The sequence below is a fragment of the Sciurus vulgaris genome (genome assembly GCF_902686455.1).
Source record: "Sciurus vulgaris genome assembly, chromosome: 5".
Taxonomy (NCBI): domain Eukaryota; kingdom Metazoa; phylum Chordata; class Mammalia; order Rodentia; family Sciuridae; genus Sciurus; species Sciurus vulgaris.
In genome coordinates this window covers 66,493,056-66,515,522 of record NC_136465.1, presented here as the reverse complement: position 1 = coordinate 66,515,522, position 22,467 = coordinate 66,493,056, and the positions used below count along the sequence as shown (strand labels likewise).

General features: G+C 35.7%; 1 protein-coding gene across 1 annotated transcript in view; it reads left to right on the top strand.

Moving 5' to 3' along the window:
- The window catches only part of KDM5A (lysine demethylase 5A), a gene marked incomplete at its 5' end in the record, with an annotated part of 88,282 nt that overhangs the window by 50,088 nt on the left and 15,727 nt on the right, over window positions 1–22,467 (top strand). Inside the window, 8 exons of the mRNA XM_079142376.1 lie at window positions 392–542; window positions 3,049–3,163; window positions 5,644–5,999; window positions 10,012–10,150; window positions 13,133–13,312; window positions 13,933–14,094; window positions 16,104–16,655; window positions 17,011–17,154. Of these exons, the coding sequence (XP_078998502.1) occupies window positions 392–542; window positions 3,049–3,163; window positions 5,644–5,999; window positions 10,012–10,150; window positions 13,133–13,312; window positions 13,933–14,094; window positions 16,104–16,655; window positions 17,011–17,154 (1,799 nt within the window). The remainder of the gene's footprint in view (window positions 1–391; window positions 543–3,048; window positions 3,164–5,643; window positions 6,000–10,011; window positions 10,151–13,132; window positions 13,313–13,932; window positions 14,095–16,103; window positions 16,656–17,010; window positions 17,155–22,467) is intronic.

Below are 22,467 nucleotides of genomic sequence, written 5' to 3'. Positions count from 1 at the left end.
ATATACTGAAATCATTATTGCTTTTAAAGAGGCAAAAGTTTTAAGTTTTTTTTTTTAAACTAATGGGTTAGTTGAATATAGGCTTAATTTTCTACTTGAAAATCTTCATGTAAATGAAAAAACTGACCTAAAATGGGACAGATAACTTGCAGTAGATATATATTTGGTGGAGCCTTTGCTAGCCAGTGGATCAACACTGAAGCCTTTTTTGAAAGAGAAGTGGCCTTATCTGAGAGAAATCATCTGTAGGCATTTGGAATGGGCACCTGGTCAGAGTTTTTATTGCACTGGAGAGATTTTCATAGCTGTGGTATGTTGAGTGAGGTTTGTGAGGAATTTAGAATGGTTTTGTCTATGATCATAGCATATGCCTTTTTATTTATTTTTACAGATCTGATTGAATTGCGAGTAATGCTGGAGGATGCCGAGGATAGAAAATACCCAGAGAACGAGCTCTTTCGAAAACTCAGGGATGCTGTAAAAGAAGCTGAGACTTGCGCTTCTGTGGCTCAGCTACTTCTGAGCAAAAAACAGAAACACAGGTAAACCTAAAGAGAGTTTAATTTCCAGTGGTTTTCTGTTTCTTTCAGATTAAAACGCAAAGTTTTAACTGACCTATGAAACCCACATTATCATTATCATAGACCTCTTATGGTCATGTCTCTCCCAATAATGCCCCAGTCTTCTGATACTCCTTCTCTTACTCCCTCAAATTGTCAGAAACTTTTAATTTCTTTTTTATTTAAAAATTTTATTTGTACTTGTAGATAGACAGAATGCCTTTATTTTATTTTGTGCAGTTGTAGAATTGAACCCAGTGCCTTCCACATGCCAGGCAATAACTTGGCCCCAGCTCAGAAACTTTTACAGTCATTAATTCAACGAAACCCAAATATATCAGAATTCTGTATTCTTAAGAGCTCATGCTATACTCAATTTTTAAAATTGATTTACTGTGTTTCAGTTATACTTATTTAAATAGAGGATCAGCCAGGTACAGTGGTGCACATCTGTTATTCCAGCAACTTGGGAGGCTGAGGCAAGAGAATGGCAAGTTCAAAGCCAACCTCACCAACTTAGTAAGGCTCTAAGCAACTTAGCAAAACTCTATCTCAAAATAAAAATAAAAAGGACCAGGGATGTGGTTCAGTGGTTAAGTGCCCATGGATTCATTCCCTGGTACGAAGAATAAATAAAAACATAAATAAATGTGTAGAAGCTCTGACCTAAAATTAATGTAAAAAATTTTTATGTTTACTTAGTTCCAGAATTTTAAAAGGTACAAAGGCTGAGAATAAAACCAAAAAACTCCCTACTAAATAATCTTAAATAACAGTATATACGCAAGAAAAGAAACCAACAGAACAAAAAAACTAGACATACAAGTTTGTTAAACCAAAACAGTAGCCCATATTATGTAGGATATTACCCAAGAAAATAATTTTACACTTTACCTTTACTTGTCGTGGTGGCCCACACCTGTAATCCCAATGACTTGGAAGGCTGAAGCAGGAGGATCGTGTGTTCAAAGCCAGCCTCAGCAAGTTAGCGGGACTCTGAGTAACTCAGGGAGACCCTGTTCTAAATACAATACAAAAAAAGGACTAGGGATGTGGTTCAGTGCCCTTGGTTCAATCCCTGCTACCTAAAAAAAAAAAAAAAAAAAAAAAGCCACTTTCTTGGACAGACCTTCTTATAATCCTTTATAAAACTGCAACCCTATCCTTCTTTCCTTCTTTGTTTTAATTCTAACCCTCTCACCTTTTGATACACCAGTTTATTTATTTAATGTCATCTCTTCCATTCTCTCTCCCTTTTTTTGTGGTACTGGGGATGGAACCCAGGGGGCACATCCCAGCCCCTTTTTATCTTTTGAGTCAGGGTCTCATTAAGTTGTTTAGTGCCTAAGTTGCTGAGGCTGGCTTTGAATTTGTGATCTTCTTGCCTCAGTTTCCCGAGTTGCTGGAATTACAGGTGTGAGCCACCACACATGACCATCTCCTCCATTCTTCCCTCTCCCCACTAGAATGTCAGAGATTTTGGTCTTTATTGTTATATTTCTTATCTTATAAATATAGCATATAGTCAAAGTACAATAAATATTTGTAAATAAATAAATGTTACTACAAACTAAAGGCAGGTAGCGGCAAAGAGTAATCTTGATGGGTGCAGAAGAAGCTGTGATTAGTTAAGGAGCATAGAAGAGTACACCCTTGATTTAATGTAATTCATATGCATTAGCTTAATATTTCATAGTCACTCCAACATATTCCTTATATCTGGATAGCTTTTGTCTGTAGTACTGTCATATTGAGTTTTAAGTTTGTGAATTTTTTTTTTTTTTTTATCTATCATTTTATCAGAGAATCTTTGAGACTTTTTTTGGTACTGGGGATTGAACCCAGGGGTGCTGTACCACACTGAACTACATACCCAGATCTTTTTATTTTAGTTTGAGATAGAGTTTTGCTATATTGCTTAGGGCCTATGTTGCTGAGGCTGACTTTGAACTTGCGATCTTCCTGCCTTCACCTCCCAAGTTGCTGGGATTACAGATGTGTGCTACAGCGCTTGACTCTTTAAAGAGATATTGCCCAGTAGATCTTGTCACTTAATGATTACTGAATTCCTTGGGGAATCCATTAAAAGCTTAGAGACCCTTTTAGAAAAATGAACGTATAACCAAGATTTTGAAACAGTTTCAGGTGACCTTTAACCTAAGGCAGGTTAAAGGTCCTTGTTTCAGATTGTAGACACCTTTATATACAGGATTTAGTTTTATTACCTTAATATGGGTGAATTTATTTAATGTTGGAGATATTTAGCACTTATTGATTGGAAGAAATGTGACTTGGAGAGTTGAATTTTAGAGCCATTGATTGAAGAGCTTAAAAATTTGTTTTGAAGTGATTACCTTTATAATTGAATCTATCCAACACCAGGATTCTAAGATTGCTTAGGTTTGAATTCTGAATAGACTAAGAGCCCTATTTTATATCAGAATGACTGAATTATTCTTACTTACGGTTCAATATTATTTCACAATAGGCAGAGCCCAGATGTTGGAAGGACTCGGACCAAACTGACAGTAGAAGAATTGAAGGCTTTTGTCCAACAACTATTTAGTCTTCCATGTGTCATCAGCCAAGCTCGACAAGTAAAGGTGAAGTGTAAAATTATTTTCTTGGGTAATATCCTACATAATATGGGCTACTGTTTTGGTTTAACAAACTTGTATGTCTAGTTTTTTTGTTCTGTTGGTTTCTTTTCTTGCGTATATACTGTTATTTAAGATTATTTAGTAGGGAGTTTTTTGGTTTTATTCTCAGCCTTTGTACCTTTTAAAATTCTGAAACTAAGTAAACATAAAAATTTTTTACATTAATTTTAGGTCAGAGCTTCTACACATTTATTTATGTTTTTATTTATTCTTCGTACCAGGGAATGAATCCATGGGCACTTAACCACTGAACCACATCCCTGGTCCTTTTTATTTTTATTTTGAGATAGAGTTTTGCTAAGTTGCTTAGAGCCTTACTAAGTTGGTGAGGTTGGCTTTGAACTTGCCATTCTTTTGCCTCAGCCTCCCAAGTTGCTGGAATAACAGATGTGCACCACTGTACCTGGCTGATCCTCTATTTAAATAAGTATAACTGAAACACAGTAAATCAATTTTAAAAATTGAGTATAGCATGAGCTCTTAAGAATACAGAATTCTGATATATTTGAGTTTCGTTGAATTAATGACTATAAAATCTCTAAAGTATGTTAGTCTGTACGGTGAGTAATATTTTGATAGTTTTTGTATTTTGGAGGTGGCTAGGATGTCTAAAATAGTTTTTATGAAGGTTGTCAACTTATAAAATCTTGTATAAATTGTGATCTTTTCTTACTCCATTTCATAAGAACGTTTTGGTGTTAGCTACTTTCTTTTTTGAATGACTTTTCTTCTGTAAACTTTTGTGATACCACACATTCCTTCTCTTACTTCTCTTTGCTGTTTTTTTTCCTTCTCCTTAGCTTGACTAGTGAGTGTTGGAATGTATTAGGAGTCTCAACCCACCCACCCTTTTTCCTTCCTCCCTCCCTCCCTCCCTCCCTTCTTCCTTTCTTCCTTCTGCCCTTTTTTTTTTTTTAAACCAGGGATCGAACCCAGGGGCACTTACCCAGTGAGCCACATTCCCAGCCCATTTGGTATTTTATTTAGAGACAGGGTTTCACTGAATTGTTTTGGACCTTGTCAGCGATTTCTTTACTCTAGGTGTAACCTCTTCTGATACCTTCTTTGTTTGTCCAGTGTCATTAAATGTCACCTGTACTTGGTTGATTCCCAAATCTCTAGCTTTCATTGTCCTTCTTCTTTTCTACGGACTTGTATATTCAGATTCATACTCTACGTTTCTTGGCAGACTAATAGGTATCTTAACCTTTTAACTAGTCAAATAAATCAAAATCCTTGAGTCCTTTATATTCCTATAATCCATGTCTAGTCTCTATGTGCCGCTATTACCTCCAAAATGTATTCCACAGTGAATCATGTTTTTATCATCATGTCTGATTAAAATTACTCTAGTATCATCATTGTTTGAAATTGCTCTGTGTCAGTAGCATCTGTGTCTTGTATTACTGCGATAGCCTCTTAGCTGCTTTTTCCTTTGCTTTTGTCCCTAGCAGTTTAATAACTCAAATCATAGCACTCACTTGTAGTTAATATCCTCCAGTGGTTTCCCAAAGCCATTATAATGAAATCCAAACTCAGAGTCCATAGACATTTTATAATCTGAGCTCTGCTTATTCTTTGTCTCTCTCTCATCCACTTGTAATAGCACATCAAGTTCATTTCTTTTTAAAAGCTTTTGTAATTAATATTTGCCCTGCCTGAACTTTTTTCTACCAGATCTGCATATAGTTCCTACTCCTACTCCCTTGTTTTAGATTTGGCTGACTGTCTTCTGTGACTTCCATTGCTGAGAAATGTGCCTCTTGCTCCTTTGGTCATTCTATGTTGTGTTGCCTTATTTTATTTTCAGAATATCTAATACTAACAAACATTTTTTTTCATATGTTTACTGTCTGGCCACCTATATTAGAGTATATGGCTCCCTGGAGACAAGGACTTTTGCATGTCTTCAGTACTGTGTGCCTAGAGCAGTGGCTACATCTAAGTTAGCAGTCATTAAATATTCATTGAATGAATCAATTGTATTTTTTTAATATATTTTTATTAGTTGTTGATGGACCTTTATTTTATTTACTTATTTATATGTGGTGCTGGAATCAAACCCAGTGCCTCACACATGCTAGGCAAGTGCCCTACCACTGAGCCACAACCCCAGCCCTGAATCAATTGTATTTTTAAAATAAAATTTTAGAATTACTGAGAAGCTTAATGAATTTAACTATCATATCTAAATATTTGATGCTATAATGGTGAGATTCTCAGAGTCTAGAATTGATAGTTTGCCTCTGAACTTTGTTCTGTTCCATGTTTATTTTGTATCTTTAATTTGCCTTTTTTTTTTTTTTTTTGCACTTTGCTGGGGATGGAACTCAGGGCCTTGTATATTCTAGAGAAGTATTCTCCAACTCAGCTATAGCCTCAGCCAAAATTTTATTTGTGAATTTTTTTTTTAACCTATTCAGAATTTGCTGGATGATGTAGAAGAATTTCATGAACGTGCTCAGGAGGCCATGATGGATGAAACCCCAGACTCTTCCAAACTTCAGATGTTGATAGACTTGGGTTCTAGTCTCTATGTGGAGCTACCTGAATTACCTCGACTAAAACAAGAGCTACAGCAGGCTCGGTGGTTGGATGACGTTAGACTGACCTTGTCAGATCCACAACAAGTCACTTTGGATGTCATGAAGAAACTGATTGACTCTGGAGTAGGGTTAGCACCCCACCATGCTGTGGAGAAAGCAATGGCTGAACTACAGGAGCTTCTCACTGTTTCTGAACGATGGGAAGAAAAGGCTAAGGTCTGCCTACAGGCAAGGTGAACATATATTTTGGTGACTGTTGCCTTTTTAATAACCAAGGTAGAAGGAATAATGGGAAGGAGGAACATAAGAGCCTATTTTATTACATGTTTATTTAAATGTTTTGTGCCTCCTTGACTAGTCACTAAGTTATCAAATGGTGCTGTAAGTATGTAGATTGTTTCTCAAATGTGGGAACTATTTTGCAGAGTACTTTGTTAGGTAAATTTAAGTGATACAAAGTAGTGTTTTGTGTAGAGCCACAATTAATGATACAGTTAGGAAATAATAATTATGAAGCTCATTGAACTATCTTATTGAGAGATATGGAAAAATATAGGAACAAAGGAGAGGTCTGAGCTTGAATGGTCAGTTGAAGCTTGAGAGAAAAATAAGAATTTGGGGAGAGCTTTGAAGAATGAGCAGGATTGAAGTGAGGGGGAAATAAGAGAAATGTCGTAAACAGAGTTTAAGGACTATGAAGGATATGTTCAGGTGACAGAAAATAAATGAGTGTTACTAGACTGAAAGTTTTTGCAGGAAAGTAATAAGAGATAGGAATCAGGTTAGCCAGTTGCATTAGCATTGGTATCCCATTGGACTTCATGAGATTTAAGTAAAGAGGTCATCATATTTGACTGTATCAGTTAATTTGGCTAGTAATTAACCATGGAGTTTTTTGTGAAAGCATTTCTCTAGCAGCTAAGATTAACATTTACATAATTTTCTATTATGAGGATGAGAAAATGGATTGCTCAGAGCATTTACATGGTTATTGACAGTTGAAATTTAAAGACTCTTGCAATCCTCCCAAAGTATCTATGCACTTAACTACTTTTCCAGCCACTTACTTTGGAAACATTTGAAGGAAACTCTTTAGGTGTCTTAATTAACACAGCTCTGCTTAGTTAAGAGGAGTCTCCATGGATGTTGGATTCTTTGCTCTCAGGTGCCATGCCAAATATGTACTAAAATTTATTCATAACTTTTCCTACCTGAAGTATTCAAATTACTTTGTGTCTTCAGATTCATAATGTTCTCAGAGGTGGTAGCATATTAAATAGGTGAAGCTAAATGATTTTGGAATATAAAACTATGATTTGGTATATCTGATGCAACTGATAGTAGTCCACTAAAAGAAGTTTTATTGGGAGTAATATTTGAAAATGTTCTTTTCCTAATCTCTTGTATTTAATTAGTCACCAAGTTCTGATGCTTTTGCATCCAAAATATCTCACATCTCTCAGCTCCAGTGTCACTGAACTAATTATAGTCCTTTTATCTTTGATGTACAGTTAATATTTATAGAATACCTACCATGTATCTTGCACTATTTCTAAGTTCTATGGAGACAGTAGTAAATAAGACACTTAAGGTCCTCTGCTATCATAAAACTAACCTTCTAGTGAGGAGAGAGAGAGGAATGAATGGGTTACTTTCAGATAATTAGTGTCATGAAGAAAATAAAATATGAAGAAACAGGTTAGTGAAGATAGTGGGAGGTAGAATTTCTCTTTTCCATCTTCTGTTAGAATTATCTTTCCGAAACACATCCTTAATATTTTTTATCTCATAGCATTGATTATTAAGTTCTTACCATTTTTTTCTTGGTATCTTCCTTCTTTACCTTTGGCCTTCTGTCTTCCTTTTCAAATGATGGTTTTCCTCAAGATTCTAGCCTAGATCTTTTTCTTTTTTCACTCTCTTTGGTCTCCCTGGAAATTTCATTGGCTCCATTTACCATCTTTATACTGAATAACTCCTAAATTCTTATCCGTAATATGAATTTCTTTCATGGATAACCTGCTTTTTAGATAATTCCAGTAAATGTCCCTGAAAGTACCTCAAATTCCTTGTGTCTAAATTGGATTAACTCCTTCTCATACCACCCTCCTTCTTTGTTTCTTTATTCTGTGAAGTATAACAAATTACATATTTGAACAAGCAGGCACTTGAGTAGCTAACTTTAACTCCTCCTTTAGATTCAATCATATTAATTGTATTTCTTTAGTGTTTTTCTTCATTAGGTTTAGAATTTTAGTTTTTTTTTTTCTTCTTTTATACAGGGATTGAACCTGGGGTGCTTAACATCCCCAACCCTTCTTTATATTTGATTTAGAGATAGGGTCTCAGTAAGTTGCTGAAGCTGGCTTTGAACTGTGCTTGCTTGTTTTATTCTGTGGAGCACTGTTAGCACTGCCTGTTCTCTGTGCTGTGCTTCCACCACCCCTGCCCTGTCCTTTATTCAGAAAGAATGAGAAAGCTTAAATGTCATTCAGCAAGGCTTCTTTCACCTGTCAAGTCAATTAGGTCTTTCTACTATGTATTTTGGTAGTACCTTTACCTACCTTTATCATTGCAGTTACCATGGTGCATCATAACTCTTTATGAATAATCCTTCCCACAGGATTAAAAAGTTTTCATGAATGATGAAACCACTCTGCCTTTGAAGCTCCCCATTGCTTTACATAGTGAAATTTATCTCAAAATTTCTAATCTGCTTGCATCTTATTTTCCTGCCAAATTCCCTTTACTCCACCTGCCTCCCTGCATTTACCACACTCCCCTCCATCTGAAACTGAACTACCAGCTTCCTTTTTTTTTTTTTTTTTTTCACACACAAACACACACAAAAACCTTTATTTACAGTTGAAAATTTAAACAGACAATCATGGTTCTGAATCTGTGATATTTCCAGGGTATTTCTTGATCAAATGGGGCCACAGCAGGCAGGAGAGCGAGTACAGAGGCTAGGTCAGTTTATGTGACTCAAGAACATCACCCAGATCAAGGGATGATCTGATTCAGTCTTGGTCGGAACTGTATTTCCCCACACTGTGAGATTACCACAGGCAAATTGCTTATTGTTGGGGCCTGTGGGTACATTGTCAGTATTTTTCATACCATGAAGTCCATCAATGATTTTCCCTGTGGAAGGTACTCCCTTTATATCTCATTGGCACCCATGTTTTCTGTAACCAAAAATAAATAGACTTGGAGTGATGACAGGTAATCATAGACCTTTTCAGTTTAAGACATACTAGAGGCAAAAGAATTCTTCTAATTTCTCCAGTGCAGAACTGCCTGTAGTTCTCAGCCATCTTAGGCATATCTGTAAACAGTTCTGTCTTCATGAGGCCACCATTGATGACATCCTCAACTTCTTTTTAAATAGTTCTTCATACCTTTGTTCTCCTGGTTTTGATTCTTTAACCTTTCATTTGATAAAATCATACTTCTTTTTTTAAATTCATAATTATTATAAACAAATGGGATACATCTTGTTTCTGTTTGTACATGAAGTAGAAGCATACTGTTTTTGTAATCATACATTTATCTAGGGTAATAGTTTTTGATTCATTCTGTTATTTTTTTTCTTCCCGCCCTCCCCTCCCACCCCTCTTATCCCTCTATACAGTCCTTCCTAAAATCATAGTTCTTTAAGGTCTGGGTCAAAGCTCTTAATTCTTTTGGGCAGAAGTAATTGCTACTTCCCACAGTTGTGAGTCCATAGTAATTTTGTTCTTAATTCCTAGTATAATTCTTATATTGTATTCTGATTAATTGAGAATAAGGTCTGTGCTTTATTCCTCTGTTTAGTTATTAATGAATGTAGTAAGTTAAATGTACATGGTTAACATTAATAGATTTCTCATCTGTTGCCTTCTCTCCTGCTAATAAATATGCATCTCTGACCATTTCAGGTATTGTAGAGAGCTAGAGTAGAGGCAGTCCAGTGCTGGGTAGTAAAAGGAGCTTGGTACTGAGACTTATTCTCAATCAGTACTTCAGGTGTGTCATTTATTACATTAAATGGGGAAAACAATGTATCTTTCTTTGAGTTAAAGTTTTCTTATTTATAAAGCGAACATAAAGATGATAACTGATTTGCCTCCTTTTAGAATTGTGGTAGGAATTAAATGAAATCATTTATATCAATATTCTCTACACATTATAAAGAACTATTTAAATGTTGGTATTATTTTGACTTTCCTCATGCATCTCATTCTGTTTTTATTGTTCTTTTAGACCTAGGCATAGTGTGGCAAGTTTAGAAAGCATTGTGAATGAAGCTAAGAACATTCCAGCTTTTCTACCCAATGTCTTGTCCCTAAAAGAAGCCTTACAAAAGGCTCGAGAATGGACAGCTAAAGTAGAAGCTATTCAGGTAAGGAGACTTTTGTATTAACCTACCCATCATGTAGTACCCATCTTAGAAATTAAACCTTTAGACCTTTAATTCTTTAGAATTAGAATAATCATAGTAAAATAATAATGGTACTTAAAATTCACTTACTATGTCTGATTTTGTAATAAATATTATCTACTTAAACATTACTAAGTTTTTTATGAAAAATGATAGAATTAGCAATTTAACTCTTACTAGTAGGTTGTTTTTTTTTTTTTTAACCTGCTATATATTCTTAGAATCTTTTTCTAAGCACGAACTAGTGTTAAAGTAAGAGGCAGAATTAACATTTACTAAGCACCACAATACTCTGGGGTACTAAAACACCTGAAAAGATGTTTGGGAGCAGGAATATAAGGGAAAGTGTATAAGGGATAGGACTCTGGGGGCCTGGGTTGTGACTCAGTGGTAGAGTGCTCATCTAGCACATGTAAGGCATGGGTTCAATCCTCAGCCCTACGTAATAAAGAAACAAAAATAATAGCATATGGAGTGAAAAAAAAATAGGACTCTGGCTTCAAAATAGCAAATTTTCTAGGTGGATAGACATATTATACATCTGTAATTAAAAACAGTGAAGTCAATGCTAAAAGTATGCTTAGACTATAAAAAAAATTAGACAGCATCTACAGTAATATATACATATTACATATACATATATATATTCTTAATCATAGAAATATCTCCAAAGAAAAGGAAAGTCAAATCACTTTCAGTTAGCTGCTGCCCCTACAAAGAATATGTTCTAGGTATTAAGTTATAATGACTTCTCTTTTACTTTCTGAATTTTCAGTTGACTTTTTCTGGGACTTCCTTAACTGCCACTGTTTCTTTTAAAAATTACCTGTTTTCAGGGCTGGGGTTGTGACTCAGTGGTACAGTGCTTGCCTAGCATGTATGAAGCACTGGGTTTGATTCTCAGTACTACATATAAATAAATAAAATAAAAATTGGTGGACAAATATTTTTAAAAATTACCTGTTTTCATCAGGGCAGTTTCTTTGTTTTGTCTTTGGCCTGTTTTAGGCAGTTGGTTGTTATCAGAATTTGATAATTCTTAAAGATGATTTATGATTGAAAGACCTAGTTGACCAAGCTGTCCTGTATCTCCTTTGTAATTTTGAAATAATTATTTCTCTTAGGCTCATACCTTCATTGTAGTACTGACTTTTAGGCTCAGAGTGAGATTCTGTTAATAGGCAGACTTTTCTTTAGAATAGTTGGGTTTGGAGTAGGCTAGGTCTAGACTTACCCAGAAGGTGTTTGAATATAGTCAAATAGCTGTGGTTGGGCACAAACCGGTGATAATAGTAATAAATGTTACTTCTTTTCTTTCTTTCTTTCTGTTTTTTTCTTTTCTTTTCTTTTCTTTTTTTTTTTTTTTTGGTACCTGGGATTGAACTTGGGCACTTAACCACTGAACCACATTCCCAGCCCTTTTTATATTTTATTTAGATACAAGTTCTCACTAAGTTGCTTAGGGCCTCTGCAAGTTGCTAAACTTTGGATCCTCCTGCCTTACCTCTGAGCCACTGGAATTACAGGTGTTCACCACCACACCTGGATATAAATGTTATTTCTTGATCCTAAACTGTGTCTGAGCTTTTTGATCTATTCCAGTTAGCTCTCCTTACCCTGGTACCATAGTGATTTAATTATGTCATTATAACATTTCATAGGACTAATATTTCTGTGTTATTCTTTTTTTAAAAAATTCATAGGTCTTTTTCCTGTTTGTTATTCTATACACTTCAGTGTATCTCTCAAAATGAGTTTACAGGCAATTGTTTCAGTTAGATAAGTGAGAAGTAACTTTACTGGAATGTAGTATTTAAGTTCTGGAGGTAACAGTGGCTTTGTTATTTAAATGTGTAGAAACATTGTTAACTTACAAGGAAAATACTCATTCTTATTTCTGTTTATATAACATAAAATGGAGTTGGTTATTAGAACTAATACTGCTTTTAGGTCTGTATTCATAGAAAATTAAATTTGTCTGTAATGGTACACTTGATTTCCATACTGTAGAAATGATGATTCCTTTGTCCTAGATGGCATTAAATACTTGTTTCCATCAATTAGAAAATTAATTTCCTCATTCCTAATTGTATTTATGTATGTCTGTTCCTCAGATTGTCCTTCAAACTAATTTTTATATCTTACTGGTTCTCTCATTATTAAAGTAGATAAGATCTTTGACCACATGTTCATTTAAAAAATGAATATATATAGAAGACCAAGAGAGTAGAGGAAGGGATTGAGAGGAAGGGAGGAGGGAAGGGCCTGGGGAAATACTGGGGAATTATGCATAATTATGCATAATTTGGTAGATATAGATATATATTATGCTATATACATATGTATATATACACAGATGCTACATATACATATGCTATACATATATAAATATGTATATATATACATATATATGAATCATATATATATATACACACACACACACACTACACTAATTAAAATAACAATCTCAGTGGCTTGGGAGGCCAAGGCAGGATGATTTCAAGTTCAAAGCCAACCTCAGCAACTTATCAAGACTGCCTCAAAATAAAAAATTAAAAATGAATTGGGGCGTGGCCCTGGGTTTAATCTCCAGTACTGCCCTCCCCCCCAAGAAAATGATAACTTTAGTAATAGAAGATAGTTACTAGAATAGAGCAAACAGATTGGGAAGATACTTGGTCAAATTATATTGTGTATTTAAAAAAATGGCATAAGGAATCTCACTATTATGTATAATTATAATGCACCAATTAAAAAAAATTAAAATCAATTTATGAATAACTTTTTTAAAAATAGGGCATTGAAAGTTATATTAAGAAATATAATTCATTTTATTTAATACAAAAAATCAACACTAAACTTTTTGTAAAATTCTTCCAGTAGTATATTGCCAGCCTCCCTGAAAGAACTCAAATTGTGTGAGAATCTATTTTTGTTTTGCAGAGTGGCAGCAACTATGCTTACTTGGAGCAGCTTGAGAGTTTATCTGCTAAAGGGCGCCCTATCCCTGTGCGCCTTGATGCACTGCCCCAAGTGGAGTCACAGGTAGCAGCAGCACGGGCATGGAGAGAACGAACTGGACGGACCTTTCTTAAGAAGAATTCCAGCCATACATTGTTACAGGTGAAGAATACTTTGAAAGTACTTCAGCACTTTAATCAGCAGCTGATAAATACCTATAGGTAGTAGTAGAATTGGTAAGGGTTTTTTTCAGTGTGTCTGGTCATTGTGACAAGTGATTCCTATTAGTAATCTCGGATGTTGACCTGAAATATAAAGCCTTAGTCTGATTCATTTCTGGTTAATTTCATGCAGTCCAGTGAAAGCAACCAATCTGGGTCATATATCTGTTATTAAAGTCTGTCACTGAAAGATTATCTTTCTCAGAAGCACAAATTTAAACTAAAACTTATTGTCCTTTTTATCTTGAGCAGTCGAACATAGTAGTTAAGAACATAGGCTTGGGAATAAGATAGTTCAGGTTTGAGAACTGGCTCCCTTACCAACCCTATATCCTTGGATAAGGTGCTTGCTTCCTTTCTGAGTTTCAGTTTCCCTTGTTTGTAAAATGTGGAAAATAATACCTACTACCCAGAGTTGTTCTGAAGATTGAATTAGGTAAGCTTGTATAAAAATTCTTTAAAAAGTGCCTGGGACATGGTGAATGGTCTATAAATGGTTAGTTTCACTTTTTAAGATTGTTTTGAAAATGACAGTTTCATATTTTGGTTTTATTTTTGTAGGTGCTAAGTCCCCGGACTGACATTGGTATATATGGGAGTGGTAAAAACAGAAGGAAAAAAGTAAAAGAACTAATAGAAAAAGAAAAAGAAAAGGACCTGGACCTTGAGCCTTTGAGTGATCTGGAGGAAGGACTGGAAGAAACCAGGGATACAGCTATGGTGGTAAGAAACTATGTAATGGGACTGGAGTTATGACTCAGTGGTGGAGTGCTTGCCTGACATTTGTGAGGCCCTGGGTTGGATACTCAGCACCACATATAAATAAATACAATTTAAAAAAATCCATTGACAACTAAAAATATATATTTAAAAAAGAAACTATGTAATACACATTGAGTTTGCTTTCTGAATGCAAAATTCTGTGGAGATGTTAGCAGGTTTACTGTCTTTTAACTATTTTCATTTTCATATACTTTCTCTCTTTTTTAATGTTTATAATGGTAGTGCAAAAAAGTTTACTGTTCTGCTTTCTTCCCCAAATTGTTTTATCTTTTCCACATCTCTGTTCTTTATTGTTATTTTAATAGTTGTGTCATATTTCATCAGAGTTGCCCATAATTTGCTAAGTAGTTTTTTTTCTTCTTTTTTTTTTTTTTTGAATGCTGAGCATTAAACCCCAGGGCATGTCTCATGCTAGGCAAGTGTTCTGCCACTTAGCTATACCCTTAGTCTGCTGAATAGTTCTATAGTCTAACATGGAACAATTTGCCTGTTACTAAGTTTCCTATTGTAAATAATAAAGTGAACTTCTTTGTATAGTTCTTACTTTTTAAAAATTATTTTCCTAGTCTTGATTTATCTAGACAAATTAGAATTGCTTGGTTAGAATTTAATAGCATTTTGTGACTCTATGCTATTATCCTTTTCAAAGGAATCGCACCAGTTTACTGATGCCAGTTGTTTTTAAAAATGTCTCCCTTCTCTTAGCATTAAACAGTATAGTGAATAATACCAAGTGCTCAGTAAAATAATCATAGCTATGAGAATTATGATTTTTTTGAGAGTAGAGGAATGTGTTAAGATAACTAGGAGCCTGAGGAAATAGAGCAAAAATAAAAATTAGTTTGGGAAATATATAATAGTAGGGAATTGCATATACTAAGTAACTTAATATGGCTCTTGTTGCCCACAAAGGATCCTATTTTGAGGCCATGAGAATGATCTCTTATGAGAGTCTGCCTAACAGGTCAATCTTACCAGACAAGTAGAACTGGAAATTATTTCAAAATTATTTCAGAGCTACCGGTAATTTAAAAAGAAAATGCACTGATAATATTTATGATAATTAAATTTTGTTTGCTCTTATTTGTTGAAATGAGTTTCATAAAACACTGTTGTAACTGATCGTCAGACTTTTTCTATTTATAAATGAAATGGAGAGAGGCCTTCTAGAGAGATAAAAATTTATTTGTATAGAACTTCCCTCAGGGAATGAATTACAGAGAAATGGGAAACTAATACTTATTGAGTGTTTACCTTGTATTGGGTACCGGTTAGGCATTTTTGTATATTAGTTTATTTATTCCTTAAAACAGTAAGATGAGGTTGGTGGTGTGTCTGCATTTTTCAGAAAACAGATTTTAAAAATGTACTCTTCTTGTATTTATATATATACAGTATATAAATACAAGTGCCAGGCTTCCTACCCAAGATGTTTGATTTCAAGGCATGCCTGTTTTTTTTTTTTTTCTTACTCTTTTGTGGTACTAGAGATTTAACCCAGACAGGCACTCTCTCTCTTAGCTACATCCCCAGGCCTGTGTTATATTTATTTTAAGACAGATTTCAGTAATTTACAGAGGTTGACCTCAAACTTGAATCCTCCTGCCTCAGCCTCCTAAGTTGCTGGGTTTTCAGATATGTGCTATTACACCACCGAGCAAAGCAATACCCTCTTTCTGCTCTGCCCTACAGAAGAATTCAAAGTATTCTACTAATGTAAATTGTCAAATAAGGGAGCACTTTGCCTGCTTTCCAGATGAGAAATGTTTGTGTGGATACTGGCAGGGTATCCCAAATTTTAGAAAATTGTTTACAACTGATGTTTTTTTAAAAGATAATGCTTTGTTATCACTAGGTCATATTGGGAGAAAGATTCCTTGACCATAAGCATTTGGTATTATGGGGTGTATTGCAGTGACTCCTTTCAATGAAATGTTTGTCATATACAGGTGGCAGTTTTCAAAGAACGAGAGCAAAAAGAGATCGAAGCAATGCATTCCCTCAGAGCAGCCAACCTAGCCAAGATGACAATGGTGGACCGCATAGAAGAAGTAAAATTTTGCATTTGCCGCAAGACAGCCAGTGGGTTTATGCTACAGTGTGAGCTCTGCAAAGACTGGTTCCATAACAGCTGTGTTCCCCTTCCTAAATCAGGTTCCCAGAAAAAAGGGTCCAGCTGGCAGGCTAAAGAAGTAAAATTCCTTTGCCCTCTTTGTATGCGGTCTCGAAGGCCCAGGCTAGAGACTATTCTGTCACTGCTTGTATCCCTTCAGAAATTGCCTGTACGGTTGCCTGAAGGAGAGGCCCTACAGTGTTTGACAGAACGTGCCATGAGTTGGCAAGATAGGGCACGACAAGCCCTAGCCACAGATGAACTGTCCTCTGCCCTAGCCAAACTCTCTGTGTTAAGCCAGCGTATGGTGGAACAGGCAGCTCGGGAAAAAACTGAAAAGATCATCAGTGCAGAACTCCAAAAAGCAGCCGCCAATCCAGACTTACAGGCAAGTTTAGCATTTATATTCTTTTTCTATTTCATGTGGTAGTGTGTGAACAGTATATCAACCTTACCAAATGACTAGGAAAATAACAGTGATTTGTCAGCAGTTGTATTATTCATGGCATCTTCGTTCTACATACGTCTGTAGTATTTTCTCTGAGTACCTACTTAGGTCATTTTAGTGAAATATTATCTGGAAATATCGTTCAGGTTGATTCAGGCATCGTAATCAAATAATTTCTACTAACTGAAGAACCGTTAGACTTTGCAGGTTCAATACATGTTGTTGATCTTAAGCATTTATTAATTCCCTATTTTTTGTACGTCTCTCCGTTCATCTTGGAATCTTTGCTGTTTAGGGACATTTACCCAGTTTCCAGCAGTCTGCTTTTAACCGGGTAGTAAGCAGTGTATCATCTTCCCCTCGACAAACAATGGACTATGATGATGAAGAAACAGATTCTGATGAAGACATTCGGGAGACATATGGCTATGACATCAAGGTAATTACATGGACAAGCTGTCTGGGTTCATACCTGTCCAGTGAGTTTGTTTTATTTATTTATTTATTTTTTTTGGTGTGTGTGTGTGTGTGTGTGTGTGTATGTATGTACCAGGGATAGAACCCATGGGGAATTTAGCCACTGAGCCACATCCCCAGCCCTTTTCATTTTTTATTTTGGGACAAGGTGTCACTAAGTTGCTTAGGGCTTACTGAGTTGCTGAGGCTGGTCTCAAGCCTGTGATCCTCCTGCCTCAGCCTTTTGAATTGCTGGGACTACAGGCATAGTACTGCTGCACTGGGTGAGTTTTTTGGTTTTTTTTTGTTTTTTTTTTTTAATGAAAATGCTATTGAATGCAGTTGAGGCCTAAAAGGGGAAGAAAAGGCTAGTCACTTACTTGTCCTGAGTTCATGGTGATCACATTTTTTCAAAACTCCAAGGGGGAAAACAAAGATATATTGCTAAAACAATTTTTTTTAAAAAGAATTTTTAAAAAACTTGTATTTTTTCCTTTTCCTTCACAATTCCTTATGATCTAGAGGGACTAGGAGAAATAATGCCTATAAATTGTTGAAAGCTTTCATGGCCAGTTTCAATTTTCAGATTTTTTTGACTTGTCAAATTGTACCTCGTCATGTTCTAAGAATCCCATTCTGGGTGTACTCTATGAGTCTTTTGCTCTCTTATCTGGATGGTACTAAATATAATGTCATATTCAGAGATAGGTAATATTTGGGCCCATCATTAGAATTTGCAGAGTTATAGTTGCAGTTAATTGTTATCATCAATATGATTATTTCGATAATGACACCACACTGGTGGTGAAGAGAAGGTTTTGGCAAGTTTGTATTGGATCCAGTTGGCCTTGCATTGTCATTTAGTGTCAGGTGCAAGTCCTTTGCTTTGTACCTAGTAATAACATCATGATCTAGGCAGAGATCCTGAATTGTTGTTTTGTTTAATATGATGCTCAGTTGTTCTGTTTAGAATCTGTGTCTGCAACCTGGGAGTTTGTACTCCAAGACTGTTCCATAGAACATGGAGGAATTTCATCCCAACCCCTTGACTACCTTTTATTTATCTTTTCAGCATGCAGATCTGGTGGGTACTGTTCATTCTTACAGCATGAATTCCATTAGAATAAGACACTCTTAAGTATGTAAAATTAAAATCATCTGTGAGAGACAATTGTTAATTCATGTACTGGAAAATATTTTTCTCAAGATAAAAATGGATCCAGGAAATGTTTTAATGAGGGAATTTCCAGTTGCATGAATTAAAGACTTCAGAGAAGTTGGGTTAGCCTGTTCAGATAATCTTCTAAAGCACCTTATTATCCAGAAGTTAATGAACATTTTTGTTTGCAGAGTTGAATAGGATGACTGGAAGCAGCTGAATGGGAATGCAACCCATGCCAAGTATAAGTTAGCTTTTTAATTGAATACTAGAATCACCTGTTTTTCATATAAACAAGCAACCTCCAGTACTTATGTTTGCTTTCTAGAACATTAATTATCAGCCAGTGCTCTAGAATTAAACATGGTGGTCTTTGCTTGGAAGCAAATCAATAACCTATGAAAACAAAACATCCGCAAGTATTGCATTAATCAAAACTGGTTTGATATGGTTGTGTGGAGTAGTTCTAATTTTTGCAGGAATTTCTATGAGAGTCTTATAAATTTATATGAGAGTCTCTTTGGAAGGGGTATCGGTAGGATAGAAAAAAAACATTGTGGGGTTTTGTAGTGTTAACAATATATTTGACAGCTTAAAAAAGTAGAAGAATGGAAGCAAGGCTTATGGTAATCTAAGGTTAAATTTACATTGATATTGATATCTGTGAATGAAAAAAAAATCCACTTGAGCATTCATTTTCTTATAGAGTATGTGCTTACTGTGTAATGACTCTCTCTCTCTCTCCCTCTCTCTCTCTCTCTCTCTCTCTCTCTCTCTCTCTCTCTCTCTCTCTCTCCTCTCTCTCTCTCCCTCTCTCCCCTCTCCCTCTCTCCCTCTCTCTCTCTCTCTCTCTCCTCTCTCCCTCTCTCCCCTCTCTCTCCTCTCTCTCCTCTCTCTCCCTCTCCTCTCTCTCTCTCTCCTCACTCTCTCTCTCCTCACTCTCTCTCCCCCCCCTTCCCTCCCTTCCCTTCCTCCTCGTCCCCCCAAGTGCTTGGTTTGTTGTCTAGGCACAAACTGGCTTGTGTAATGAAAATTTTGTTTGTACATTAACTTGCATTTGGCTTGATGTTTTTCTCCTTTGTATGATTTCCCCTGCTGTGATCATGAATTCATACTTAAAATACTTTGAATTCAGTATATTTGCCTGAGGAAGAGTCCCTATCAGTTTAGGAAGAAAACAATTATAAAATGAGTCATTCTGTCTTAGTTACCATAACATTTACAAATTAAAACAAGTTGTTTGTCCTTTGTATTGTTTAATTACTTCGTTTGAATATAAAATGAATCACCACTAAAATACTTTGAGCAGCATTAAGAAAATCATTACTTGGGAAAATATCTATTTAATGTTGAAGTCTCATGAATCCTTTAAAATTGTGTCTGGGATAACCTTGGAAATAACCATAATTATTTGCTTTTAAAGCATGTTATTTATCTTTACTGAAACTCTTTGTCCATATTACAATTTATATTTTACAAATGCATATATGTGTACAAATACACATCAAAAAGGAGGAGATAGAATGGTGGTAGGTATTATCTCCCAGAGTGTTCCTTAATGTATCCCAGTAACTGCTCATTTTAGAGAAAGTAAGTTAAACATTTAGATTTTTCACATTTTCTTCTCCACACTGGTTAATACTTGGGTAATTTGAACTTGGGTGGAAATATAGTGGAGTTTGTCAGAGACTCTTTTTTGTTGTTGTTTGTTTGCTTTTGTGGGGAGCGCTGGGCATTGATCCCAAGGGTGCTTTACCATTGAACTACATCCCCAGCCCTTTTTTTGAGACAAGGTCTAATTGCTGAGGCTGGTCTCAAACCTGTGATCCTCCTGCTTCAACCTCGCATATGGCTGAGATTATAGGTACACCCAACTGAGGCTTAATATTAGAGCGCAGTGACAAATCTTGGTATAAAACAATTTCTTGGTGAGAGACCGTTCTGCCTTGCCTGCTGATTTGCCAGAATTGGGAACCAAACTATAAATTTCCTTTTAGGGAGAGTAATTTTTAAAAAAAAAATTTTTTTAAATTGACCAATAGAAATTATACATATTTATGGTATACAGTATGATGCTTTGATATATATTTACACATATACACATATTTATACATACATTGTACTTCTCATGTTTCATACTTCACACTAGGAAAGAAATTGAAAGCACATTTGTTTAACCTTTCATTAGTTTCCATCATTTTTTTCTAATCACTGTCCTTTTTATTTTGTTTTGTCTTTTTGGTTCTGGGGATTGAACTAAGGGACACTTTACCATTTTTACATCCCCAGCCCTTTTTTATTTTGAGATAGGGTCTTGCTAAGTTGCTGAGACTGGCCTTGAATTTGTGATCCTCCTGCCTTAGCTGCCCAAGTGGCTGGAATTACAGGCATGCAACAACATGCCTGACTGTCCTTTTCATTTTTTGAAAGCATTCCTATACGAGTTAAAATGAAATGAATGGTGTCCGGGTAAGAAAAATAATTCCAGTCAGTGAGAGGAAGCATCTGGAAACTGAAGTTTTACTCCTTTGTCTTTTGCCTTTTAGGTCTTAAATTCTTGAATAGGGAAGAGGACTGTGAGCTCTTCCTAAATTCTCAGCAAGTGGCATTGTTTTACAGATTCCTTGTATGAACCATTTTTCTTCTAAGTTGTCCTTTTCATAGCTAACTATTACTTTGAAACTTACAGGTTTTTGGAAAGTATCTTCCTCCAGTGCACCCTAAAGAGAATCAGGTGTTGGGTTAGTCGTTAAGCTATTTTTGCTCTACTTCTAACACACTCTTATATTCCGCTTTATAATTCTGGGACTGGAGTCCATACCAGGGGTTGCCAAGTTTTTTCTATAAAGGGCTAAATTGTAAATATTTTAAGGTCCCTTGCTGCTGCTTCCCACCCCTCTCTGCCTTCTTTTTTCCCTTTCTCGTTTCCTTTTTTCCCTCTTTAAAAATGTACAAATTACTTTTACCTCACAATCCATACAAAAATAGGCTGCCAACTAGGTTTGGCCCACAGGCAATAGTTTGCCAACACCTGCCATTTGTCCTTTGCCAGATGACTTTTTTGACAGTAGGAGACATTAGAAAATGTTATTCCATGTTTTTGTCATAATCATTCAAACTTTCATGTGTGTGTGTGCATTTTTATTTTAATCCTGGCATAGGCAACAGATTCAAATTTCCAACCCCACCTCTTTTCCTTGTCTCTTCCCTTCCCAAACCAACATTATTATCTTCTGTCATAGGTAGCAGAACTTAACTGGCCAGTAGTTCCTCCTCAGAGATCTGTATTCCAACTTTGCAGGGCCCCTTTCTTAAACCTTTAGGTTTTAATAACCACACCAGCCCTAGAGATTATAGTTCTTTTATTTTAAGTTTGAGGCCAGTCTATGTAAGTAGGAGACTTTGTCTCAAAATAAAAAATAAAAAAAGGGGTTAGGGATGTAGTTCAGTGGTAAGGTACCCCTGGGTTCAGTTCCTAGTATATTGAACAAACAAAAACGTCTATCTAAATACCTGTTGTGATTTCTGTCTTCCTGATTATACTCTGACCTTTAAAGCTATATAGGTGAGCTTGTGGAAACAAATTCTATGAAAAATCATCAGAGACCTGATTAGAGCTGTCAGAGCTGTGTAGTTTGTATATCATCAGGATCTTCATTGTATTAAGTAAGAACAAATGGAAGATAGTAGGTTTGGAAATTTAGGATTAAATATTGTGTCTTAAGATGTCACAAGGGGTCTGGGGTTGTTCCTCAGTGGTAGAGCGCTTGCCTAGCACATGTGAGGCACTGGGTTCGATCATTAGCACCACATAAAAACAAATAAATAAAACAAAGGTATTAAAGCCAGACACGGGGTGCAGGCCTGTAATCCCAGTGGCTTGGGAGGCTGAGGCAGGAGAATCAAAGTTTGAAGCCAGTCTAAGCAAAATTGAGGCACTAAACAACTCAGTGATACCCTGTCTCTAAATAAAATACTAAATAGGGCTAGGGATGTGGCTTAGTGACTGGAGTACCCCTGAGTTCAATCCTAGTACCAAAAGAGTTGTCCATCTACAACTGAAAAAAAATTTAAAAGAAGAGCTGTCACCTCTAAACCTTCTCTTAAGTCCATTTTATTTTCTTTTTAAAGGATCAA